The 27,589-nt window shown below is 38.6% G+C and overlaps 1 protein-coding gene and 1 long non-coding RNA gene across 3 annotated transcripts in view; one reads left to right on the top strand and one right to left on the bottom strand.

Annotated features, from left to right (window-relative positions):
* LOC132816425 (uncharacterized) overlaps positions 1-10,546 on the bottom strand; it is an 86,469-nt gene extending 75,923 nt beyond the window's left edge. For both annotated transcript variants that reach the window (XR_009644800.1, XR_009644799.1), the window contains exons 1-2: positions 10,429-10,546; positions 9,146-9,798 (exon numbers count right to left, since the gene is read on the bottom strand). This is a non-coding gene — a long non-coding RNA (uncharacterized LOC132816425). The remainder of the gene's footprint in view (positions 1-9,145; positions 9,799-10,428) is intronic.
* A 47-nt stretch (positions 10,547-10,593) lies between these two features.
* tmem126a (transmembrane protein 126A) lies at positions 10,594-24,875 on the top strand. The gene is made up of 5 exons (XM_060826605.1): positions 10,594-10,762; positions 11,074-11,189; positions 16,288-16,481; positions 16,864-16,978; positions 24,081-24,875. The coding sequence occupies exons 2-5, from the start codon at positions 11,083-11,085 to the stop codon at positions 24,280-24,282; spliced, it is 618 nt and encodes a 205-aa protein (XP_060682588.1). The 5' UTR covers positions 10,594-10,762; positions 11,074-11,082; the 3' UTR covers positions 24,283-24,875.
* The last annotated feature ends 2,714 nt before the right edge of the window (positions 24,876-27,589 follow it).

The raw sequence follows: 27,589 nt of genomic DNA, 5'->3' as shown, positions 1-27,589 counted from the left end.
GAAATGAATAAATGTATAGCAAATTGAATCAAACTATAAACCAGCTCAGCTACTAAGACTTTGATATCAAGCAACATTTAAAACAGTATAACTGAAACACCTAATACCAAACCATTACACATCAATATAAACATTCACCGTTATTGTAGGCACAACAGGTCTGGATCAATGACAGAATGATCAGGTTAAGTTGAAATTTTGACCTCAATGCCAATCTCATTTGCACTGGAACATAAAATCAGCCTAAGTAGCAATCAGCAGAAACATTAAAAGAATGATGAAATTAACACCTTTTGCCCCTTCAAATATGAAAACTAAAGTCTGAAATTATCAAAATTAATCTGACATGCACAATAGACATTAAGGAAATATAACTGTGTAATGCAACTTGCACTGGTGGTTTAAAATAGAAACAAAGCAGAAGACAGCAGAGAATTTGTAAAATGCATAAAAATAACAATAAAGCATTCAGACTTATGACTATTGCTTGCTTTTCACAAAATGTTGGGTGTAATTTTACATTCATTTGAAATTAGCATAATCTTAAAACTTACTCATCATGCAGGCAAAGACATTGAGGAGTAATGATGCACCCTGGTTCAACAGGTACATACCACACTTTCCGCAATCTTTTACTTCAGAAATTCTTATTCACCAATTGCATGTCTATGGACATTATTCAGGAAATTTTGATTAGTTTCTTGCTAAGCTATCATAGTGTAGCCAACATCTATATTATTCATTTCCAATTTTGGATCCATTATCTTTTATGAATGTCATTTCTGAGCTATTCAAGATATTAACTGCTAAAAGATTTGGGTTTGGACCAAAAATCATTTTTGCCAAAGTTTAGTAAATGTCTCAAATTTGTAAAAGACAACATATACTGCAGCTGTAATCTTTTAAAAGACTACTGTCTACTGGCTGTTCTTGATATTTTGGCTCACAGCAGAAAGTCTCTTTTAAAAAGGTAGACACAAGTGATAAACTGTAATACTAGAGGGCAGAAAGTATCAAGAGATGCCATATTTACTAAATACTTCACTTAATATTTATACTCTGTGGAGATCAAGTACAAATAAGAGGAAAACTATAATAAAATCAAGTGGAGTGATTAATACTTGCATTAGAAAGACAAATGTCCAGGACTAAATGGCTTCCATCCTAGAGTACTAAAAATAGATGAGGCAATGATGATCAAAGGCAATAATGACCTTTCATAATTCATGAATGATTCTATTGGTTGCGGGAATTGTCAATGTCACTCCATTGGGCAAAAGAAACAGTGAAAAACTCAACCAAATCGGTCATTCAGTCTAATAATTGTTGCAAGAAAGGTACAAGAATCTACTGTTAGGGATAAAGTGCTTGAAAAATGTGAATGAAGCAGAAAGAATCTCAATGAATTTGTAGAAGGTCAGTCAAACTACTAATCATAGCTAAACCTGAGAAATTATTAAAAAACAAGTAGATAACAAACAGCTTTCTTGGTTCAATGTAGAGTTAAACTCTTTCAGAGTGTAACTTCTACATCCTTTACAGGCTTTGGGTTTAAATAGTTTGTGTAATTTTGCTGTCAGACAGCAGCTATTAATCTCCTTTTATGCACTTCGTTTAGACAATTTTTTTTGATTTCTTGTCTGATGAATACGGCCTTCATTATTTCCTCACCTGTCTGCCACCCTAAAGACTTACCTGGGTATTTTCTCCTCTCACCCTCTCCCCTTTACTTGCCCACTTTTCTCTTTTGCTCAGCTCTGATGAAACAAATCAACCTGAAACATGAATATTGATTCACTTGCCATAGATATTGTTAGACTATTGAATATCTCCAACATAGTATTCATATTGTAGATACTTAGCTCACGTGGAGCAGCTGAGTGTTCATAGATGGTATTTCTATGAACTGACAGAAGCCATTTGATATAAATTTGATGTAAAACATTTGATTCACATAAACCACTATTTGACAATGAAAGCACACAAAATTGTGACACCTATGGAATCAGTCATAATGTAAAATGATAAACCATTGACAGTGGATCGCTCTTCTCATTCACAATTATCACTGTGCAGAACTGCTCCTTTTCTCTATGACTAACATCCCCCTGTCCTAATCCCCCAACCAGTCCAAAAGGAACTCACATGCCTTGGAGATCAAAATCATCCATGCAGAAAGCGCAGCCACCAGCTTCTACCCCAACACTCTCAATTTCATAAGTTTCCCCAAAAGTTCCACATAATTCTACAATTACTCTCCACCAATCTTCCCACATAGGCCTTTACATTTTCATTTCCAATTTCAAATCACTACAAAATTTTTATTCAACTTGTTCATCACCTTCCAAAAACCTCAGCCTCCGAAAAAAAAAGCTAACTTTTGAATCCGTAGTTTTGACAGGATGAACAGGTTCTCTGAAAACTTCTTTACATCGGAGGACTCTGAACAGGTCATTATCTCCTGTCTTCTACTTTTGTGCCCAACACCTTCAAACTTAACCTTCTTTCCTGTCATAGCACCAAGATTGTTCTGGACAAAACCAGAGAGTATATTCTGTAACTGCAAATATTGTGCATTATTGTTTAATATCTCTGCAACATTAAAAATGGTTTTACACTGCACTGTCCACCATATCATTTCTGCATTCCAGTCCAGTGGAACCAACATTTCTTCATCTATCCAATGAATTCTCTTCTGCTTCCTTGAAGAAACTCTGTGCTCAGTCTTTGGTAACAGTCTTTGTGCCAGAGAATCAACTTTGACATCTATTCTGATGATACTCAGTTGAACTTGCCCTAATTTCCATGAATATACAATACCAGCATCACTGCTCTCTTGATATTCTCTTCCAACTGAACTTTAGGATCAAACTATTGTTTTTGAATCCAACATAAATGCTAACTCTTTGGCTAATTGCAAAAGGTGGCAATAATCCCATAATGTGACAGAAAGACCAACTTCCATCCCGAAAACACTGCTCCCCTCCACTCTTCTGAAACTCATACCATACTTTTGATCACTATACACAAAATTGTCCAACAACCCCAATGCTGACCTGCCCCCTTCTGTAAATTTCAAAATGTCCGAAACTCTACTGTCACTTGACAATCATCCCTCAAATGACCTACAATTAGAAGATGTAAGCTTACTTTCCCAGTTTTTCAATCCCGCCACATCTTAGTTTATCACTAGCTACACTAGCCTAGGTCCTTTGCTCCACCATTTTGTCAATGATAATGACCTACCATATCCCTATGTTCTTTCATGTGTTAATTATAATGCTGGAGACTTCAGCCTGACCACAAGAATTCTCTCCCAACCACCCATCATCTTTAAAAGCCTCCTTCCAGAAAGGCCTTTGGACAAATAGTTCATTCGCTCACCTGCAAGTCTCTCGATACATTCCCTATTCTAAAAGCTGCTGCGATGCACAGACCATTTTTAAAATTATAGGTCGAGTGTTGTCTAGTTGCCACCTGCATTAGGTAGCAACTGATCTCTTCAGACACAGACTTTAAGCACACACTTATAGCATTGTTTTCTTCTGCTTAGAGGAAGGGGCAGGAATATTCAGTTTGTATTAACTTGGACGAAATAACATATCAAATTATAAAGTTTTATACAGTCAAAACTCAACATTTAAAAATGATAGTCTGCACTGAGCTGAAGTATTACTGCGCCTGATTTAAACTTTGCCATCTGCCCAATTGTTGGTATTAAATAGGATAAAACACTACCATAGTGTCTTCGAGCACATAGTAGTGTGTTACATACAATAACATTTCAAGTACAAAATAGCCATAAATCAATTCTCAAATTTAGTCTACATTTCAGAGCTTTCAGTTTATTGCTTATGCACAGAGTCAGACAAAAAAAAACAATCTAACCTCTCATTCCATTTCAATTAATCCAACGAAATGCAAGACTACGATAACTACATCTCACTTCCTTCTTTGCATTGTTCTTTTCCTCCAATCTCACAAGTAAATCAGCTGAGAAGTCAACATGAAGCAGGATTAAGCACAAAACACAACATACATACGAATTAGGAGCATGGCGCCTGCATTCAGCAAGATATGTTCTGATCTACAACTGATTTCATTAGTCCACATTACTGCGGACCCTGAAAACCTTTCATGCTCACGAAATGGTGGAGCAAAGGACCTAGGCTAGTGTAGCTAGTGATAAACTAAGATGTGGTAGGATTGAAGAACTGGGAAAAATCTACCTGTACCTTAAAAACAGACTCTGCATCTACTATATTTCTAAGAACAGAGGTCAAAAGATTACTTTAATCTATTTTAAATGGACAACTCATTTTTAAAACAGCAGCCCTTTCTTCCCTAACAGCAAACATCTCTTTCACATGCACACTGTCAAGACACCTCAAGATCCTACACGTTTCACTCAATTCACCTCTTACTCTAAGCACCAGGTGACACAAGCTTTCATGTCCAAATTTTCCACAGAAACACAATCCATCTGTTTGAGATAACTCATTTAGATTCCTCTTTAAATGAAGGAGGCCAATACTATACAGTATATAGTCTTCCAGATGTGATCTCACCAATATAACTCAAGCACAACCTCATTTTTGTATTAAATTCCCTCTGTAATAAACAACATACTATTATATTTTGCAAATTTGGAGAACCTACGATGTTAACCTTTTTAGGACAGGAGATTTCTCTGCATCTCAACTTTGTAATCCCTGCCATTTGATAATTGTCCATCTGAACAGGGTATAAAAATAATCTCATTTTCTCAATTTATATTCCATTTGACGGATCAATGTCCATTCACTTAACCCCTTGGCAGCCTCATTCCATTTCCAGATTATATCTATTTCTAAGAGTATCATCGATAGAGCAGACTAATGTAAAATACTTGTTAAATTCACCAGCCATCTCCTTATTTGCATATTTGCAAACATCTCCTTGTTTGCATATTTTTGGACAAGGAGGGAAAACCTAGTATGTCTTTTAATTGTTCTTTGATGAGAACATTCAAAAACACTTGACCTGCCAGTAAGCTGAGTGTAATTATGTACTTCTTCCTCAAGTTTGATACTTTAAACCATCTTAGTTAGGTCCAGATGATAGATCCTCATCTTGGATTTCCTCCAACTAGAATGCACCTATTGTGTATTAAGAAATATCCCCTTGGATATCTGCCACTTTATCTCATTTTAGCCAGTACTCCTCCTCAAAAGGAGAACTGTCTGAAGTGAGGTAGTTAAATGACAGACATTGAAGGGGATATTTAATTGTCCCAGTTTCAGTTTAAAGTAGAGTTTTGGAGCACTCGCACTCTCACTCGCACAATGTAAAATTTCATCATTATGTATTAGGAGCTATTTTAAGCATGCTTGCATTAATTAATTAATAATTTGATCTTGTTGTGCAATAAAAGATCTACCATAATCCGCTCTATAGTTGGCTCCAGAATGTGCACTAAGAAAGTGAGCAGTTGTTCTACAGATCAACATTAAAGAAACATTATCCTGCCATTCTATCCCCAAGTCATTTACTTCAGAAGTTGATGCCCCACTAAGATATTTTTGTCCCTTCCTAGAATCAGCCAATGGGAATAATTGCATCAAATATACCAAATTTGACAACTCCAGTGTGTAAATTGTTATGAAGCAGGACATTAAAACATAATATCCAGACAAGGAGCTTGTTAAATATCAAACCCTTAAGAATTAGCCTCTGGTGGCACAGAACTTGAACCCTGTGGAAAAGAGAGGAAACTGTTTGTCCCCAGTGGGGTTACCATTGACAATAAAGTGAAATGGATTACTCAAATAAATGCTGCAGCTATTGAAACAAATGAAAGACGAGGGCATGAAGGGGAATAAATAATCTCTTCCTCCCCTAAAGTCTGACCAATCATCTATATGCTACAAGTCTTAGTATGATGGAATACTCCCCACTTGCCTGCATGAATGCAGATTCTGGATCAGTGGTGCTGGAAGAGCACAGCAGTTCAGGCAGCATCCAACAAGCAGCGCAATCGACGTTTCGTGCAAAAGCCCTTCATCAGGAATAAAGGCAGAGAGACTGAAGCATGGAGAGATAAGCTTGGGGAGGTTGGGGGTGGGGAAAGAGTAGCATATAGTACAATGGGTGAGTGGGGGAGGAGATAAAGGTGATAGGTCAGGGAGGAAAGGGTGGAGTGGATAAGTGGAAAAGGAGCTGGGCAGGTCGGACAAGTCCGGACAAGTCATGGTGACAGTGCTGAGCTGGAAGTTAGAAACTAGGATGATGTGGGGGAAGGGGAAATGAGGAAACTGTTGAAGTCCACACTGATGCCCTGGGGTTGAAGTGTTCCGAGGCGGAAGATGAGGCGTTCTTCCTCAAGGCATCTGGTGGTGAGGGAGCGGCAGTGAAGGAGGCCCAGGATCTCCATGTCCTCGGCAGAGTGGGAGGGGGAGTTGAAATGTTGGGCCACGGGGCGGTGTGGTTGATTGGTGCGGGTGTCTTGGAGTTGTTCCCTAAAGCGCTCTGCTAGGAGGTGTCCAGTCTCCCCAATGTAGAGGAGACCGCATCGGGAATGCAGCTCCAACGAAACTCAGGAAGCTTGACACCATCCAGGACAAAGCAGCCCACTTAATTGCACCCAATCCATCACATTTAGCATTTATTCCCTCCAATATACTTGTGTATTTTGTCTTCTAGATGCACTGCAGCAACTTACTAATGCTCCTGACAGCACCTTCCAAATCAGCACCTCTGTAACCTAGAATGTCAAGAGCAGCAAATCTATGGGAACCACTGCTGGCAATTTCCCATACAAATCACACAGCATCAGGACTTGAAACTACTGTGTTCATACATTCACATGTGGGGACCGATTCTCTAAACTGCAGTGCAAGGTTTTTGAATTAACAGAATTTACTTGCGTAACCAGAGTCCATTTGCGAAGCAACCAGCAACTTTTTTCTCCTATAAATTGTGATCATATATAACAAATCTATACAAACTACAATAAAGTTGTATTAATGTATAATTACTAATATTTTGTGCACTTTGTCCAGATCTTACAGAAGATTGTCAGTGAAGAAAAATAAACAGAGTTATGCATCAGGATCATGTGAAAATCCAATTACAGCTGACACTGAAGGAATTTAACTTCTATTTGACAATAACCTGGTGCCTGGAAGCTTTCAAAAACATCCCCATCACAGAGTTGGAGACTTGGGAAAGTTCTGACTGACTTACCTTAATAGTTACCCAGGGAAGGTTGATGAATCAAACTTCATAGTAACCATAAAACTGAGGATCTTCACCTGCATCCTGCTGAACACCAGACACCTCCCTAATCATCAGTTTCTCCCTAACAACTTTCCCATCCCATACCCAATGTCTCCCATCGGCAACCAACCTGAGCACCTCTGAACCAACATGTCCCAACCAGCGACTTACCTTCTTTCTAAATGTTATCAAAGTACCTGTCACCTGTAAAACCCTTTTTACAGAAGGTTGTTCCTTAAAAAGGCACACCTCTTGGCATAAGATCAGCATTAGAGCCCAAGTGATTTCCTAGCTGGTTTGACTTAAGTCTGGTCTTAAAACTGCTAACAAGTAAACAGGAAATCTTTAAAATGGGATTACCAATTAGACCTATTCTACAGTAATAGGTCTATCTTTTCCATAATACTAGTCCATTTCACTAGCTAAAATTTAACCACAAATTAGTCCACTGAAGCCCACATAGATAATGCATTAGAAAATCCTACAATTGTGGATCGCAATGCAATATTAAATCAGAATTGCAAACATCATTTCAAGCAGTAAAATATTGGAATACGTTGATGGTGTTCTTGTCATAATGTTCTGTTGTACAGCCTATCAAATAAAAAGTACTATAAGTGCAGTACTGGAGGTCCTTACACAAAATACTGGGTAAATAAACCCTCATTTAAAAAAAAACATGATTTAATGAAAATAGGAAAATCCTGTGATTAGATATACTTGTGTCTTTGGATCAAAATACACAACATTTACATTGAGAATGAGACAATATGGAATCACTACAATGTATACACTTGACTAATATTAGATTTTTTTGGTTACTAACTTGCCATGCTAAATTTTTACGGGTTGTTCAATTTCCCTCTAGATTGGTCATTGAACAAAACATTTTATTTTGGCTTAGTTCAAAGTCACATCCAAACAGTAGATAAATCAAAAACTCAACACTAAATAACATTTTAACCACAATACAAAGTTTAGATTTTTTTTCAAAAGCTTAGCAGGTCTAGTAGTATCTGAGAAGAAAAATCAGAGTTAATGTTTCAGGTCCAGTAACCCTTCCTCAGAACTGCCAGTTCTGAGGAAGGGTCACTAGACCCAAAATGTTAACTGATTTGTCTTCACAGATGCCGCCAGACCTGCTGAGCTTTTGCAGCAATTTCTGTTTTTGTTTCTGATTTACAATATCCGCAGTTCTTTCGGGTTTATTTAGATTTTGTCCATTCGTCTACTGACAAAAAAAACTTAATTTACAACATAGAGGAATGAACTTTATTAGCAAAAAAGACAGTCTGGCTTTTCAATTGGGACTTCTACTACTGAATTTTAAGATACTTTTGCAAGCCGTTAAAGTAGCTTATAGACACACCTACCTGGTCAGGTCAAACCTGATAAATCATAGGCACCAGATGCCTTTGTGAATGTTCAACACCAAGTTTCAGAGAACACTATTTTAGTTCTGTTTTTGGCTTAAATTGAATCAAATTAGGCAAAAAAAACCCCACACCACCACCAATGGAACAATGACAGTAGGGGGAGAAAAACTGTTCTCACAAAACATGCTCTTAACCTAGTGGCAGACACTTTGCAACTTTTGGAGACCAAGAGTGAATCAAATATATGCATGTAGTAGAAATCAGCTTGACCAAAAACCAAATTCTCCATCATTTGGTTAAACAACAACTGAATGAAGTAAACACTATCCTATATATTGTACCCAGTATAACACTGACCTAGTCTTGGTTTATTAAAAAATGGTCGCCTTGAAGTGACAAGATTCTAAATCCTGGAAACAAACAGTTAATATATTTGACACTTTGTCAGTAATAACATTTCTCTAAAAATGAACACAAACACGAGCCATGACAACCGTGGAAACCCAACTCACCTTGTTTCTTCACCGGCATTTTTTTCCCTCAAAGTGTCATCACCAATCTTCGCCAGTTCTAGGTATGCTTGACACCAGACACCGCTCGTTCTCTCTTCTCACTCATCAAGCAGACGAAACACTCTTAGCATTTAAACTTCGTTGTAAATAAAGCCCCAAAGGCTATATGTGCTAAAGAATACAAACAAACCTCAAATACACACATTCACAAAACTCACAATAAAAAGCTTTGCGAAGAAACTATTTGTTAAAAGTGAGAATTGAATGGCCAAATGTTTTATATAGAATGGTAATTCACTGTCCAGTTCAAACTCAGAACACCCATTAAAAATTTGGCACTTTTGTTTTTAAAAAACAGGCGGAATCTAACTCGATTCGTTTCAAGATAGTCTAGACATTCGTTGTAGCTGTCAACTTGGCAAAAGAAGGTGTTTCTTCCTTTCACTCGTGATTTCTTTTGAAAGCTTGTAAGATTTTCCAGCCAGGTGGTGAGGCGCTGTTAAACAGAGTTGGAGCCGGGATCCAAAGAAGGAAGCGCAGCTGGCCAGTCAGCCCGCACTGACTGTCCCTAACATTAATCCAGCATCAGTTATATTCATCGCGGATCATTGTCTCAATCCCATCGCTGACGGACTCAGCCACCATCCGTGACACTGTTTGAGAGAAAAATTAATCAAAAAACACAGAAACACCCTTGCAATCTGACTAAAAGAGGATCGGGAATCGCACCTAAATACGAATACGCCTTACAGAAAAAAATTAAAAATAAAGTGATCGTTATTAACTTGATTCCCCTTCGACAGTTGGACTCAAATGACAAGGGCCAGTTTATTCCTGAAGAACGAGAGAGAATAAATTCAGCAAGTGAAATGCTATAATCAAGCAGTAGGGAAGTGGGGTTCTTATGGTGCAATGGTAGTATCCACAGCTCTGGACTAGGAAGCCGGGTTAAAATCGCACCTGCTCCAGAGGTGAATAAAAGAAAATCTCTGTACAGATGCTGGGCCACAGCTCCGTATGTCTCAATTCTGACAACTCTGCTGCTCCAGGCGGCTTTCTCACGGGACACAAACAGAAAGGGCCGACACCTACCAGCTACATTATTTTCATTAGAATCGACACTTAAATACCAATAAAGCATAGTCTGTAAAATGTGCACCTCCCGAGGGAAAGTAAAACTAACTGTTTATATGTGTTAAACATTGCACAATACAATTCGCCATCTACTTCGAATTCTGAACCGACTCATCTTTCCCTCCCAGCAATTCTACCCAATTTTTTACCCGGTCCTCCCACAACGACCGCGGCTCTCACTGAATAACGGAAGAGGCTCGCGCCACATTTGATTGGCGTCTAGACACTACCCGCGAATATCCACCATTGACCAATTGACTGGCCGAAGGGAGGCGGGGCTTCCTCTGTGGGCGGGGAGAAGAGGGTGAAAGGTCAGTTTGGTCACCTGATCAACATGTCTGCGTTTAAGTAGTTTACATGATGTGAGGTGATATGTTGAAAGAGATTAATCTTTTAAATGTTGCGATAGTGCACAAATTTGTAAAGATTTTATCTTCATAAAAGTGTATTTGTTCACCTCAGAACTTAGGGATTCACACTCAGGTATTTTTTCTGAAATTTTACATAATACACAATACACTTTTGCTCGTTCATCTCTTCACATTTGCTGCTGGACCTACAGTGTATTTCCAGCATGTCTCTTTTTATCTAATGCTCTGTAATTAATACTGTGTAATTCTCCAAGAACGGAACGTTAAAGTCAGTTGTGATGTTTGTTAATTGCTTCGCAATTCCTTTACACAAATTCTACACTTTCATATTTCACTTAGAGTATTCTGACGCCATTTTTGCTTGACTTTGTCGTGCAATAAAATATTTTCAGTTACCTAATTTTAAACCCTAATTTGTTGTAGGTTTCAAGAATGGCAGATAATACAGTATTTACTCAAGATCCACAACCTGATATGCACAGCCCTAATATCATGGAAATGCTTCTTGAACGGTTTCAGCAGCTACCAGAATTAGACAGGTACTTACTTAATCCATGTCCACACAAATGTGCACACAGTTAAGATTCTGAATCCAAAACGTTAACTCTTGATTTCTCTCCATAGATGCTGTGAGACCTATTGAGATTTAATCAATTTCTGTTTTTGTACCTCATAGTTAAGATTGTTTTTTAAAAATTTTAGACAAAGGACCTTTTCAGTTCCCATTTATTTAAACTGAATAAAACTTTGGTCTCCAAATGAAACATGTTTAAAACCAGCATGTACACAGTGATACAAGAACAATTTAAACCAAACATTTGCAATTAAAAGATTAGCAACTGTAGATATTTAAGCTTAATTTATAATAAGGAATCAACTGAGGTTAATGATGCTATATCTCTAAAATGCTTACCCCTAACTTAGTTCTGCCTTAATAGCAGGGGACTCAATTCTTAATTTCTTAAACAAATGTCAGAAAAATGCTCTCTGCCATGGTTTAAATATTTCAGCCATTATGCCATCCTTATTCAGTGCTGAATTAATAATCATAGAATCTTTACAGTGTGGAGCCCAACAAGTCCACTCCAACCCTCCACAGCATATCCTACCCAGACCCATTCCCCTACCACACTACATTTCCCATGACTAATGCACCTAACTTGTACATTCCCAAACACTATGGGCAATTTAGCATAGCCAATCCACTTAACCTGCTCATTATTGGACTGTGGGAGGAAACTGGAGCAGCCTGAAGAAACCCATGCAGACACAGGAGAATGTGCAGACTCCAGACAGACAGTTGTCTGAGGTTGGAATCGAGCCCAGGTCCCTGGCGCTGAGAGGTAGCAGTGCTAACCACTGAGCCATCACGCCACCCTCAAAGAATATCTTTATTCTGTCCAGTATAGCTTGATTATGCAAAGAATGTGGGAAGGGAATGTGTGGCAATCTGGCAAGGGCTTGAATAATCTTTTTAAGCAGGTCTTTATTGTATTACATGTAAGTGGATTCAATGAGAAGATAAGCTTTGATGTGACTATAGTATTTCAGAGGCCCTACTCACAGTTGAGCTTTTGTACCAACTGAAACCAGTGAAAGTGAAGCACGTCTTCAAAGAGTGAAATCTGGTTGCAGAAAAAGGCAAAGCAACTTTATGATTCTTTCTGGAAGAAAATGTATTAATCTCCATCTGAACATTTTTCTCCCTTGTGGAGCATTGAAGGTATAACCAGAAATGAAAGACAGATATCTCATTCGACTGCATTAATTCCTCATCCAAGAAATGTGGAAATGTTGTTTTAATTCACAAAGATAATTCCGTATTTTTAAAACTTTATTTTATTCTGATTCCATCAATGTTAACTGTGGCTGTGTTAATGGCAGTCTGTCCTGAGAAGTAGGTTCAGTTCCAATTCTAAGGGATATGCAACACTGAGGGCATGCTGCATTGTGAGATAAGCTATCTCCTGAATGAAAGATTAATCCAAATCCAATCTTTATCTCTCAAGTGGAGTTTAAAAATTAAGTGGCTATATTGCAAAAGGGCAGCAAAATTCTTGTGTGTGTCCGGTACTTGTTCCATAAAATCATAACAATGTATCATCTTGTAAATATTACTTTTCTGTTTGTAGGTCCTCATTCTACACAAATTGCTAAGTACAATATAATAACTACATTTAAACTACTTAACTGAAGCAGTTTGGGCATCCTGAGGTTGTGAAAGACGCTATATAAGTGTAGCTTTTCTTTTCTTTGAAATAGTCATACATCACAGAAACAGACCCTTCGGTCTAACTCATTCATGGCGACCAAATTTCCAAACCTAAACTTGTTCCACTTGCCTGCATTTAGTCCATAATCCCTGTAAACCATTCCTATTCATGTACCTGTCCAAATGTATTTTAAATATTGTAATTGTACCTTCATCTACCAGTTCCCCTCGCAGATCAACCACAACATTTCTCACTTCACTTTCCTACATTTACCTACTTTTTCCCTGTAATGCTTGATTCCTGACTGATTAAGTTTCCTGACCTAGACTGTCCCATGGGAGGTATCATCCTCAGCATTTACTTTGTCAAGACCTTTAGATCTTGGAAGTATTTCAGCCCTTCGATCCAACCAACCCATGACGATCATAATCCCAAGGTAAAATAGTCACACATGCCTGCGCTTAGCCCATATCTCTTCAAGTACTTTTTTCTTTATGCACTTATCTAAATGTTTTTTAAATGTTGTAACTGTGTCCACATCCACCACTTCCTCTGGACGTTCATTCCACTCAGTTCATTCTGCATATGCAACACCCTGTATGTGAATAAGTAGCCCCTCATGTCTTTTTTAAACCTCTCTCTCACCTTAAAAATGTGCCCACCAGTTTTGATCATCCCCAACCTAGGGAAAAGATCTTTGCTATTTACCTTACCTAAATCCCACATGATTTGATAAACCTCTATAAGGCCTCTTCCTATGCTCCACTGAAAAAAGTCCCAGCCTATCCAGCCTCTACTTATAATTGAACCCTCCAGTTCCAACAACATCCTGGTAAATCTTATCTGAACCCTCTCCAATTTAATACCTTTGGTCTCACACAGTAAAATACTCATAAGACTTGGATCTCCAACAACTAACAATTATATTACTTTTTATAATTATTATCTCTTATACAATTATATACAAAAGAGTACCACATTGCAATTCACTGTGCATTGATGCAGAATTATCAGTAGAAGAATGGAAATGGAATAGATATACATTCAAAGGTTCATTAGATTATAATTAGTGGTATGATTACTGAAGCAAACAATTACTTAAAAGAAATATAACCATTTCAGAAAAAAATGTCTAATAAAAGAGATAGCATCAACAAGATGCACCAAATGGCTGCCTTTTAAAATTTTCTAACAATTGTAAACCTCACCACGGATGTTTTAAGCAAAAAGTGTGTGGGCTGCTGCAAAAGAAAGTTAAAACTGATAAAATTTAGAAATCAAATGCTAATAATTCTGTCTGATTTTGCCAGGGCCCTCAAGATTAAAGAATCAGTATTCACCTTCCTTTCATCCTCAATTTGGTATGATGTATTTATCTTCTTTTTAAATCCCTGGGACTACTGATTCCCTTTTACTTCCAATTTGATCTTAGTCACACAGATAAGGGAGAACATTTCCTTGGACATGATTCTTCTAGAGAGAGTGTGCACATATTCTCAGTATTCATTCATCATTTCAATTAATCTTGAATTTGTCAATTCTCTTTAGAGGAAATGTGATTCTCAGCTTGCCTATCAAATTTAGGGACCAGTTTAGTTTGCACATGCTCATTCCTAGAATGGGAACAAACCAGACAATTAACTTATAGCCAGAACAAGGCATCCTAGTTATGAAAAAAGCCAACGTATTTCCATTTATTGTTTAGATGTACTTGCCATAATCCATTCCTGTTATTGTGGGTGCAAGTATTACAGAAAAGGTATCTCAAACTGCAAATTAAAGCTAATGGGTCCCCTAACCTCGAGGGTATCTGATACTGTTTGGTACCACCAAGATAGCTTCCTTCATAAAGTTTTGAATGACATTTCTAAGCTGAAATCCATTCTCCAATTTCGGGTGGTGCTTGTTTGCAAGTACTAGAAAGACAGAAATCTGATGAGTGGATTCCTTATAAATCCACTCTCATTTAAATTGTAGTTCATCTGAATAATTTCAATGACAAATTCCCTCTGCTGAGTCGTGGTTTATTTGTGAAGTGCAATATAATTTCTGGTTGTTGTTAGATCTACATCAGGTCTATCCTCTGAGTAATCTGTGAACTGCGTTATGTAATAACTCATTTATTACTCCCTTTGAGTTTGTTTTAACTTAAAAATAACCAACAGCACAACTTTATGCTTCAAACAAGATAAAAGGTTAGTTTATTAAATAACTGTTGCTAAAATTTACTGGTATTAAGAATGCTGCCGTTGCCACCATCTTCAAGAAGGGAGACAAAGTGGATTGACGAATCTGACTACTCTGTATTGCCAAGAAGATTATCACCCATATGCTCCCTAGAAATTCTTCTGGAAATCAGGTGTGGTTTCCAACCAAACTGTGGAACTAGGCATGATTTTCACTGCTCAACAAGTCACAAGTGGAATAATAGGAACAGCAACACCATTCTAAATTGCTTTCATCAATCTGACCAAGGGTTTTGTCTCAGTCAATTAAGAAATGTTATGGAAGACCCTTGCTCTCCCAAGAAATTCATCATTTTCCATCATCATCACAACGAAATGTCAGCAAAGGTCTTCACCAATATTATGATAGAATCCTTTGAAGTCAAGCAGAGATGTGCAATTGCACTCATCCTTTTCTTTGTCTTTATTGCCACTATTCTCCATCTTGTCAAAAACAAGATTCCCATTGGTTTGAACTTAGTCTCATACATTATAGATAATCAAGAAGTTAGGAAAAACCAAGACAATCTATAGATCAGCACAGTGTGTTCAAATGGAGTAGAAGTAAATTATCAAAACTACTGAGCAATACAAGTAAATTATCAAACCTACTGAACAATCGAGATTAAAATAACTAAAATTCAGTTCTAATGGAATAAATATTTGATTTAGTCTCTCATATTAACAAGAAATTGTTGGAAGAATTGCAAAAGCATGGTTTAGACTAGAATATGATACCTTGAAAACAAACAACGATATTCTGAAGGATAGTTAAAAAGACTTATATAGGAATGTGAAAATGTAGTAACCACAGAAAGTCTCACTTGAATAAGGCACTAGTTTGGAATCAAGATAGGGGTTTCCTAATGCATGCAGGTAAGAATACCTTAGAATTAACTTAATCTGGGAGTTGGTCGATAGATGTGTGGCGGTAGAATCAGTACTGATTAGGATACAGTTAATCAATGTCACTCAGTGTCTTGTTAATGTCACTCTGGTCACCGTTAACTCAATTTTTCCTCTCCACATTTGTATTTCAAACTATTTGTACATACATGATGGAGGTAGCTCCACGCATATCAGCTGTTACCTGAGCACTGAATGAGAAGTAACAGTTAATGAAAGGTTTTCTGTACAATAACTCATGTTTGCAGTTGAGATTTGTAATGAAAACTAAATTTCTTCTTCTCCTCCCACAGAAAGTTTTTCGCATATGGACCCATCTACCTTGGGATAAATTCAGCATTTGCTGGTTTAATTGCCAACAGTTTCTTTCGAAGAATACTCAATATTGCTCAGGCTCGTTTTGCTTCCAGTTTGCCAATGGGAATTCTTCCATTCCTGACTACAATAGCAGGATATAATGCTGTTGTCTCAAAGCCTTTGCTTTCAGGTTGGTAAGGGATTTGTTATGGATAATACAAGCATGTTGTTTATACTACCTAGATCCAAAATAATAATACATTCTGATTTTTAGTATTGAAGATATTTTGTAGCAGTGTAATATTAGTTAGCTCAGTTGGCTTCACAATTGGTTTGTGACACAGAGTGAAGCCAACAGTGTAGGTTCAATTCCCGTACTGACAAAGACTATCCACCTTCTCAATGTTGCCCCTTGACTGAGGGAGGAAACTATCAACGAGGTTAAAATAGGTTTCAAAGATGTTTATGTGTCATCTCAATCAACTGGACAGCTAATTAAAAATGAAGCTGACATTGTTCTTAAAATTTAAAACAAAATTTTTATCGTGAAAAATTAATTTTCTTTTGTTTAGGTGATCTCAATTGTCCCACATGTGCCCTTGTTAGAGGAGGATTAGTGGCTTCTGTTGGAGGAACCTTGTATCCTGTTCTCCTGGCCTTACCAATAAATGCTGGCCTTGCATCACGGTGAGGATGATACTCAGTTGTACCCTCTTGCTACAAAGAATTGTTTTCATACTATAGTGACTCCTAGCATCTTAAACATGTTTTAGTGTATTTGCAATTTGATGGGGAGAAAGGTTGCATTTTACATCAATCTTCTATAAATGCGGAGAAAATTGTAAAATGTTTTGCAGCAAAATACACACTCAAAGCATATTTCATTGGATGGAGGTCTTTGACTAGTGGTGCTCCACAGAGATCCATACTGGGACCTTTATGTGTTATGTATAAATGACTTGGATGAAAATGTAGGTAGGTGGATTAGTAAATTTGCAGATGATAAAAATCATGGGAATTATGGATAGTGTAGAAGATTGTCAAAGGATACAGCGCAATATATGTTGCAGATATGGGCGGACAAATGGCAGGTGGAGTTTAATTTGGGTAAGTGTAAGGTGCTGCGCTTTGCGAAATAAAATGTTAAGGAAAAGTATACAGTGAATGACAGGACCGTGAACAGCGTTGAAGTACAGAAGGATCTTGGGTTCAAGTCCATAGCTCCCTGAAAATGGCCATGCAAGTAAATGGGAAGGCAATGAAGGCATGTGGTATGCTCGCCTTTATTGGTAGGCGAATTGACTACAAGAGTTAGGATATAATATTGCAGCTTTTTAAGACTTTGGTTAGGCCATACTTAGTGTATTGCTTTCAATTCTTGTCACCGCATTAAAGGAAGGATGTGGAACCTTTGGAGAGGGTGCAGAAGAGGTTTATCAGGATGCTGCCTGGATTAGAATGTATAAGCTATAAGAAGAAGCTAGGAAAACATGGGTTTTTTCCCTCTGAAGGAGTGAAGGCTAAGCGAAGACTTCATAGAAGTCTATAAAATTGAGATGTATAGTTAGGGTTGACAGTCGGAATCTTTTTCCCAGAGGTGAAGTATCTAAAACCCGGGGGCATGCATTTAAGATGAGAGGGAGAAAAGTTCAAAGGGGATGTGAGAGACAAATATTTTATACAGAGTGTGGTAGGAATCTTGAGTGCACTGCCAGGGGTGGTGGTGGAGGCAGGTCCTATAGGGGTGTTTGAGGGACTTTTAGACAAGCACATGAACATGCAAGGAATGGAGGGAAATGGACCAACAGCAGGAAGAAGGAATTAATTTGGCATCATGTTGGCACAACTTTGTTGTTTATGGATGAATCAGAAAATTAAATCCCATTTGATTTTCACTGCATTTGTAGAATTGTTCCTGACTTTCCAGTTGCTTGCCATTTCCAAACACAATCTTCCTCTTAAGCTGACATTTGCTGACCATGCTTGCTGCAGTGATCCAGCAAAGTCCAACATACAGTGCAGGAAGAGCATTGATTTTCCCATTTAAGCACGTAACAGCCTTCAGAACTAAATATATTGAATTCAACAGTTTCAAAGTATGAACACTGCCCTCCATTTTGATTATGCATGTATACCCATGTCCCATGTTGATGATATCAGTTTGCTGTTAGCAGATCAGACCTATTTACTGCTGGTCAGACCTGTCATTCACACTGATTTTGCATCCTCCTATTTTCTTCAGTGCCATTAGCACTCCCTTTGCCTTTTGATCTGGGGACCTTCACCATTTTGGGCGGCACGGTGGCACAGTGGTTAGCACTGCTGCCTCACAGAGCCAGAGAGCCAGAGACCCAGGTTCAATTCCCGACTCAGGAGACTGATTGTGTGGAGTTTGCACATTAGCCCCGTGTCTGCGTGGGTTTCCTCCGGGTGCTCCGGTTTCCTCCCACAGTCCAAAGATGTGCCGGTCAGGTGAATTGGCCATGCTAAATTGCCCGTAGTGTTAGGTAAAGGGGTAAATGTAGGGGAAAGGGTGGGTTGCACTTCGGCGGGTCGGTGTGGACTTGTTGGGCCAAAGGGCCTGTTTCCACACTGTAAGTAATCTAATCTAATCTAATTTGTTCTACTCACTCCAATATCCCTGTGTCAACGGCATAAACAACATCATTTTCCAGCCCATTCATTCCACAGGAGAGACATATTGGACTGAAAGCATTAATTTTGTTTCTCTTTTCAGAGCTGCTGCTAGACCTGCTGAGTTTCTACAGCACTTTCTACTCTTACTCTTATATTCAAAACCTCTCATAATAAAAGAAAACTCTCTTTAGCTCTCATTAGCTCTCTTGAGTATGTGTTATCCCTGTGCTTCTCGGAACTCTGAAGACATTCTCTGGTTTAAATACCATTTTCTTAACCATCATGCCAAAGAGAACAACTTCACATTTGCACAGATTGCACCTCATTTGCCAGACTTTTGCCTACTCACTCAACCTTTGTATTGCATCTGCATTTCCAAGGTTGTCTTCACAGCACACTTCCCTATAAATCTTAGTGATGTTTGTGAATTTAGTTACCTTACTTTTGCTCCTCTCATCTAAGTCATTGATGTAAGTTGTAAAACATTGAGTCCCCAGCAGACATCCCTGCAGGACTTCGCAGTCACATCCTGCCTTTCTTTTCTGCCGACCAACCAGTTTTCACGTAATACTATTATATTGCCCCATATGCCATAAACTTCTATTTTCAACAGTAACCTTTGATGTGGCATCTTCTTGCATACTTTCTCCCATATTTTGTGATGGGTGGTTGTAAATCATTCCTGCTAGTTAGTTATTTTCCCTAGCTATTTCTCATCTTCACCCTAAACCAATTCTACATTCTGATCTCTTGAACCAAAATCATATCTAACTATAAGCACAAATGCAATCTTTGATTAACAGTACTATCCCTCCACCTTTACCTATCTGCCTTTGTTTTTAATATCCTGTACTTCTCAATATTCAGGACCCATTCTTTGTCATCCTGAAGTCGTGTCTCCATAATGGCAATCGGATAATATTTATTTACTTAATTGTGCATGATATATTTATTTATTTTGTGATAAGAAGTTATCATCATAAAGCAAATATTAATACAAAAAGGGGGAAAATATGGGAAAACTAATGGAATGTAAGGGTGACCGGCTCCCTCAATGTGTGTTGTCACATCAGAGGATCTTAAAGGCAAGTGGTCAACTTTCCTGGTATTCAGGATGGCAAAATTTGTGGAGACATGGAGTCATAGAATCAGAGATGTGGTCAGGCTATTCAGCCCATTGAGTCGACCCAGACCCACCTTTCTGCCCTATCCCTGTAACCCTGCATTTCTCATAGCTAATCCACTTAGTCTGTACAACCATGGACACTATGGCCTATATAGCACAGCTAATCTACCTAACCTGCACAACTCTGGACTGTGGAAGGAAACCGGAGCACCAAGAGGTAACCCACACGGGCACAGGGAGAATGTGCAAACTACACATAGCCAGTTGCCCGAAGATGGAATCAAACCGGTCTGTGAGGAAGCAATGCTAACCACTGAGCCACCATACTGCATTTGCAAGATAAAGAGATTTTAATAAAAATCCAAATTAATGTAATCAAAGAATTGCTTCATTTCCAACTCATCCATGCCAACCAGATATCCTAAATTACTCTAGTCCCGTTTGCCAGCATTTGACCCATATCCCTCTAAGGTCAGGGTGATCATGGGGGACTTCAATATGGAAATGGACTGGGTGAATAATGTTGCCGGTGGATCCAAAGAAAGGAAATTCATGGAATGATTACAGGATGGCCTTTTGGAACAGCTTGTGATGGAGCCCACAAGGGCACAGGCTACTATGGACTTAGTGCTATATGATGAACCAGACTTTGTGAAAGATTTGAAAGTTAAAGGAACACTTAGGAGGCAGCGATCATAATATGATAGAGTTCAGTCTTCAATTTGAAAAAGAGAAGGCAAAATTGGATGTAATGGTGTTACAGTTAAATATAGGTAATTACTGGGGCATGAGAGAGGAACTGACGAAAATCAACCGGAAACAGAGCCTAATGGGGAAGACAGTAAAGCAACAATGGCAGGAGATTCTGGTGAAGGTTTTGTGGGGGGGGGGGGGGGGCGGGGTGGATTAGACAGCTATGGCTCACAAAGGAAATCAGGAAATGTATCATAGAAAAAGAGAGAGCCTATAAAGTGGCCAACAGCACTGGGAAATCAGAAGATTGGGAAGACTACAAAAAACAAACAGAGGATAACAAAGAGAGAAATAAGGAAGGAGAGGATCGAATATGAAGGTAAGTGAGCCAGTATTATTAGAAAAGATAGTAAAAGTTTCTTTCAATACATAAGAAACAAACGAGAAGCAAAAGTAGAAATTGGGCTGCTCCAAGTTAATGCAGGAAGGCTAGTGATGGGAGATACGGAAATAAATGAAGAACTTAATAAATACTTTGTGTCAGTCTTCACAGTGGAAGACATGAGTAATATCCCAACAATTAAGGAGTGTCAAGGAGCAGAGTTGAGTATGGTAGCCATTTCAAAAGAGAAAGTGCTGGTAAAGCTAAAGTATAAAAATTGATAAATCTCATGGCTCGGATGGGCTATATCCTAGAGTTCTGAGGGAGGTGGCTGAAGGAGGCGTTGGTTGTAATCTTTCAAAACTCACTGGAGTCAGGGGAAGACCCAGATGATTGGAAAATCACTGTTGTAACCCCCTTGTTCAAGAAAAGATCAAGACAAAAGATGAAAAATTATAGGCCGATTAGCCTAACCTCGGTTGTAGGTAAAATCTCATCGTTAAGGATGAATTTCTAAATTCTTGCAAGTGCTGGGTACGATTAGAACAAGTCAGCATGGATTTAGTAAGGGGAAGTTGTGCCTGACAAACATGTTAGATTTCTTTGAAGAGGCAACAAGTAGGTTAGACCAGGGAAACCCAGTGGATGTATTCCATCTAGACTTCCAAAAGACCTTTGTTAAGGTGCCTCACAGGAGGCTGCTGAGTAAGTGAGGGCCCATGGTGTTTGAGGTGAGTTACTGGCATGGATTGAGGATTGGCTGTCTGACAGAAGGCAGAAAGTTGAGATAAGAGGTTCTTTTTCAGAATGGCGGCCAGTGACAAGTGGGGTCCCATAGGGTTCAGTGTTGTGGCCGCAGCTGTTCACTTTAAATATTAATGATCTGGATGAAGGGACTGGGGCATTCTGGCGAAGTTCGATAATGATACGAAGCTAGGCAGACAGGCAGATAGTTCTGAGGAGGTGGGGAGCCTGCAGAAAGATTTAGACAGTTTAGGAGAGTGGTCCAAGAAATGACTGATGAAATTTAACGTGAGCAAATGCGAGGTCTTGCAATTTGGAAAAAAGAATACAGGCATGGAGTATTTTCTAAATAGTGAGAAACTTCATAAAGCCAAAGTACAAAGGGATCTGGGAGTGCTAGTCCAGGATTCTCTCAAGGTTGACTTGCAGGTTGAGTCTGGTTAAGAAAGCAAATATAACGTTGTCATTTATCTCAAGAAGGCTGGAATGTAAAAACAGCGATATGCTACTGAGACTTTATAAGCTATGGTTAGGGCCCAGGTAGAATACTGTGTCCAGTTTAAGGCTCCACACCTCGGGAAGGATATACTGGCACTGGAGCGTGTCCAGCGGAGATTCACACAGATTATCCCTGGAATGGTAGGTCTAAAATACAATGAACGGCTGAGGATCCTGGGATTGTATTCATTAGAAGGTTGAGAGGAGATGTAATAGACACTTACAAGATAATGCAAGGGTGAACGCTGGGAATTTGTTTCGCTCAGGTAGGGATACGAGGACCCGTGGGCCCGGCCTTCAAATTAGAAGGGGTCAATTTAAAACAGAAATGAGGAGACATTTCTTCAGTCAGAGTGGTGGGCCTGTGGAATTCATTGCCACAGAGCGCAGTGGAGGCCGGGACGTTAAATGTCTTCAGGACAGAGAATGATAAATTTTTAATTTCACAAGGAATTAAGGGATACGGGGAGAGTGTGGGTCAGTGGCATTGAGATGCCCATCAGCCATGATTGAATGGTGGAGTGGAGTCGAGGGCCGAATGATCTCACTTCTACTCCTATATCTTATGGTTTTATAGTCTAAACCCTTCCTATTCATATACCCATCCAGATGCCTTTTAAATGTTGTTTTTGTACAATCCTTCACCACTTCCTCTGGCAGCTTCCTTGTTCTGTACATGCACCACCCTCTGCATGAAAAAGTTGCTCTTTGTATCCCTTTTAAATCTTTGCCTTCTACTTTTGGACTCCCCTAACCTGGGGAAAAGACCTTAACTATTCATTTTATCTCTACCCCTCATGATTTTATAAACCTCCATAAGGTCACCCCTCAGCCTCTGATGCTGTAGGGAAAAAGCCCTAGCTATTCAGCCTCTTCCTCAAACCTCAAACCCTCCAACCCGATAATATCCTTGTAAACCTTTTCTGAACCCTTTCAACTTTAACTACATCTTTCCTGTAGCAGGAAGAGCAGAACTGAACACAATATTCCAAAAGTGGCTAAACCAATATCCTGTACAGCTGCAACATGATGTCCCAACTCCTATGTTTAATTCACTATCAATGAAGGCACATGTACCAAATGCCGCTTTCACTATCCTGTCTACCTGCATCTCCACCTTCAAGGAGCTATGAAACTGCACCCCACTGTCTCTTCATTTGGCAACACTCCCCATAACCCTACCATTAAATGTGTAAGTCCTGCCTGATTTGCTTTATCAAAATGCGACACCTCACATTTAACAAAATTAAACTCCATCTACCATTCCCTAGTTCATTGGCCCATCTGAGCAATGTCCTGTTGTACTCTGAGATAACTTTCTTCACTGTCCTTTATTAATAGTTTCATTCTGTTGCTTAATTATGAAAACTGCCAGTAACATCCTTTACCTGTTCTTTACATATCTCTGCTGTTACTTCCCCATCACTACAGCTCAGATGACCAGACCACTGTATTGCAATGCTGGGTGATGCCAACAGCATGGGTTTGATTCCTGCACCAGCTGGGGGTACCATGAAGAACTCTCTTTTCCACCTCTACCCTTGCCTGAGGCATGATGCTCATCAGGGAAATGGTCACCAGTTCTCTCTTTCTAATGGGAGAGCAAACCTATGATCCAGTAGGATTTTAGCAACTTTACCATTGCCACTTAGTACAAGTATTCAAAATAGTATTTATTTTCTAACTACATTTTACTGTCTTTGGTCCAGGTATAATACAGCTCCAATGCCACAAAGGGGAAATACAATACGATTCTGGATTACTATTTGTCGGCCAGTTATGAGGAAATTAAGCTTCATATTAATCCTTCAAGCTCTCTTCGGAGTCTATCTGAGTTCCAAGCACTATGCAATTTATGTGAAAATGTTAGCACTTCCTCCACCTCCTAAAATTCCCAAAGTAAATGCATAAATTGGAGGAAAGAAAATTAATGTAATTTCTTCAGGACTAGTCAACATAGTTTGACACTGGTGAATGCATGATCATATGAGGAAAGAATGTGTGAATTTTGAAAACTTGAATAGCAAAATTGCAGCACACAACTAAACATAATCAAAGTCACAAAGTACAGCACAACCAAACATGATCAATTTTTTTTATATAGTCCTGCATTTGTCACTAGACCAGCCCTGCCTCAATTGATAGCACTTTTGTCTGTGTGTCACAAGATTTCAGATTCAAGTCCCATTTCAGAACTTGAGCTGAAAACTTCTGACACTGACACTCCAGTACAGCACTGAGGGAGTCTTTTGGCCAGTTTGTTCAATGGAGGCCTCATCTGTGTGCTCAGGAAACCTAGTGTGCTGAACAATATTGATCCCTCAATCTACATTAAAAATATACAATTAGTGTTTGTTATCACAGTGCTATTCTTAAGTTTTAGTTCTCAGAATTTTTCTGTAAAGTGCTTAGAGATGTCTGGTGGTTTGTGAAAAGCGCGGTATATATATTTAATCATAAAGTCCAAGTGCTGCAATTGTAATATAAAATCATTTTTAAAAATTTCTCTGGCTACATCATTAAAATATGGAACTGATTCTGAAAGAAATCTTGAAAGTAAACCACAAACATGTACATGCATCCTTTATGTCATTAAGAAACAGCAGCATGGATGATTTCCTGGATGTGATAATCTAAGTCTTCATGCAATAAATTTGAGTAAAATTAATGGATGGTGTATTTTGGTTAATCCTTTCGTTCCCTTCCAGTTCCCCAGTTATACATCGCGTCCAAGAGGTCTCCTTCAAACTTTTCTGCAATATTTTGGGCTGAACTTCAAAAAAAAACCTTGATAATGCCTGACCAGCTTTTTATTTCCAACATTTTCAATTTCTATTTCGTCTTTCCGACATCTACAGTATTCTGCTTTTGTATGTGTGCAACATTCAACTCTCTGGTTTCCTCCACTTAAATAATGAAGTCTGAGAACATTGTCCTTTGCTTCTCCCGCAAAGGACAATAGTAATTGTGGCAAAAGCAAAGGATAATGTTCTCGGACTTCATTATTTAACTGGAGGAAACCAGAGAGTTTGGACATTGCACACATACAAAAGCAGAATACTGCAGATGTCAGACATATGAAATAGAAATTAATATTTTTACCCCCGTTCCCTCTTCATCCACCATCTCAAGTGAAACTAGCCTCCCATTTTTCACGCTTGATTATTTAAATTAGATTAGATTCCCTACGGTGTAGAAACCGGCCCTTTGGCCCAATCAGTCCACATCGACCCTCCAAAAAGTAACGTACGCAGACCCATTTCCCTCTGACTAATGCACCTTACACTATGGGCAATTTAACATGGCCAATTCACCTGACCTGCACGTCTTTGGACTGTGGGAAGAAACCGGAGCACCGGAGGAAACCCATGCAGACAGAAGGAGAATGTGCAAACTCCACACATTTATTTATCCGGCATCAACTTCTATGCAACCACACTCAATCTTGACCAACATTAACTCTTGATTTGCCTTTATCTCCAGTTCAAGATGTTCATCCTTGGGTTTATATGTCATGTGATTACTCCTCTTATGTAACCATTTACAGCACTGTGAACTCAATATCCTTCACCATTGGTAATTTAGTTTGACTGTTTAGGCCCTACACTTAAAGAGCTCCCATCCTAAATTTCTGCAACTCCCTTTCCTTCCTAATATCCTCTTTGAATCAATACCTTGATCCATCGTGGTTCCCTCCTTAATATCTTACCTTGCCTCAGCCATTTTGTTTGATTTTATTTTTGTAATCAACTGGAGACATTTAAAAATGTTGAAAGGAAATTATTGATGGGATGTGCATTTAATTGATAACAAGTAGTTTCAATTTCAACTGGAAAATATCTATTTTCTTTGTTTGTAGTACGCAGAAATGGTGCAATCTGATCATCAGATTCCAAAAAAAATCAATGTTTCCTGAATGGTTTATTCCACATTTTTCCTTCTAACAAGTTCAAGTGTTAGATTCTAGAATGGCATGTGGTTGCAGATTTTCTTTTTACCAACAAGACAAATTTATTAACCAAAAGGAAAAAGGCAGTATTGAAATAAACTTTTTAAATAAAACTCAGTTTGAATCATTTTAAAAACATGCAATTAAACAAAGTCGTATCTATTCCCCAACACCACTTTACAATGAGTCAAATTTGGAGAAGTTACCTTTCAATATCAAATCTTCAGGTTTGACTTAACTGCTTCTCTCTATTTCTGCCTGGAAACTAAATTCTTCCTGCACCAGTAGCCTCAAAGCTCTCCCTGAACTGTCCTATACTTCTTTCTCGGAAAGAAATCATGATTGTTTCTGACGTCTGTCACAGTCACCTTCAAAACTGCCCTAAAGCTTGAATTGCTGAGTTGTCTTAATAATCCTTGATCGTTCTAAACCAAAAGCCAACTTCACTGTTTACACGCTGATGTAAATTCTGTTAGCCAACGTAATATTTAGCCTTGTCTTATATTAATCACATTAAATCATTGTAATTGTGCTTTACTTTCTTTCATGCCAGGGTTGGAGGATTTGAGCTCTAGGGAGAGGTTGCATAGGCTTAGGGCTACTTTCCTGCAGCGTCGGAAGCTGAGGGGTGACCTTATAAAAGTTTATAAGATCACGAAGGGCGTGGATAGAGTAAATTGGCAAAATCTTTTCCCTGGTTTGGGAGAGTCCAAAACTAAAGGGCATGGGGTTAGGATGAGAAGGGAGAGATGTAAAAGGGACCTAACGGACAGCTTTTTCATGCAGAGAGTGGCGCATGTATGGAATGAGCTGCCAGAGGAAGTGGTGAAAACTGGTACATTTACAACATTTAAAAGACATCTAGAAGTGTATATGAATAGGAAGGGATTTAGAGGGTTATGGGCCAAGTGCTTGTAAATGGGACTAGATTGATTTAGGGTATCTGGTCAACGAGGACAAGTTGGACCGAAGGGTTTTTTTCCATGCAGTGTATCTTTATGGCTCTATGATTCTATTTAATGAATAGAAACTGGGTTTGTCTTATGATGGTGGAATGGGCACTGAAGAAGAACTTACCAAAGAACTGCATTGTAGACATGAGGACAGAAAAGTATTGGTCAAGCCACAGATATTTTTAGAGAATTTTGAAACTAAGTAGGAGAAGTGCTCTATTATTTCTGTGACAGAAAGATAAGGGAGTTACCACAGATAAGGGAGATAGTAGTACAAACAGTTGTGAGTCTTTCTTTGAGCGTAGCCTTGAAGGGA

This window comes from Hemiscyllium ocellatum, chromosome 6, assembly GCF_020745735.1.
Source record: "Hemiscyllium ocellatum isolate sHemOce1 chromosome 6, sHemOce1.pat.X.cur, whole genome shotgun sequence".
Classification (NCBI taxonomy): domain Eukaryota; kingdom Metazoa; phylum Chordata; class Chondrichthyes; order Orectolobiformes; family Hemiscylliidae; genus Hemiscyllium; species Hemiscyllium ocellatum.
The sequence above is the reverse complement of the archived record's forward strand: the minus strand, read 5'-3'. Positions and strand labels throughout refer to the sequence as shown.

Excerpts from the sequence above, each read along its gene's own strand:
- tmem126a (XM_060826605.1), top strand. The coding sequence starts at position 11,083 with ATGGCAGATAATACAGTATTTACTCAAGATCCACAACCTGATATGCAC. Across the intron at positions 11,190-16,287 it reads CAGCTACCAGAATTAGACAG|AAAGTTTTTCGCATATGGAC; the intron begins GTACTTACTTAA and ends CTCCTCCCACAG. Across the intron at positions 16,979-24,080 it reads AATGCTGGCCTTGCATCACG|GTATAATACAGCTCCAATGC; the intron begins GTGAGGATGATA and ends TCTTTGGTCCAG.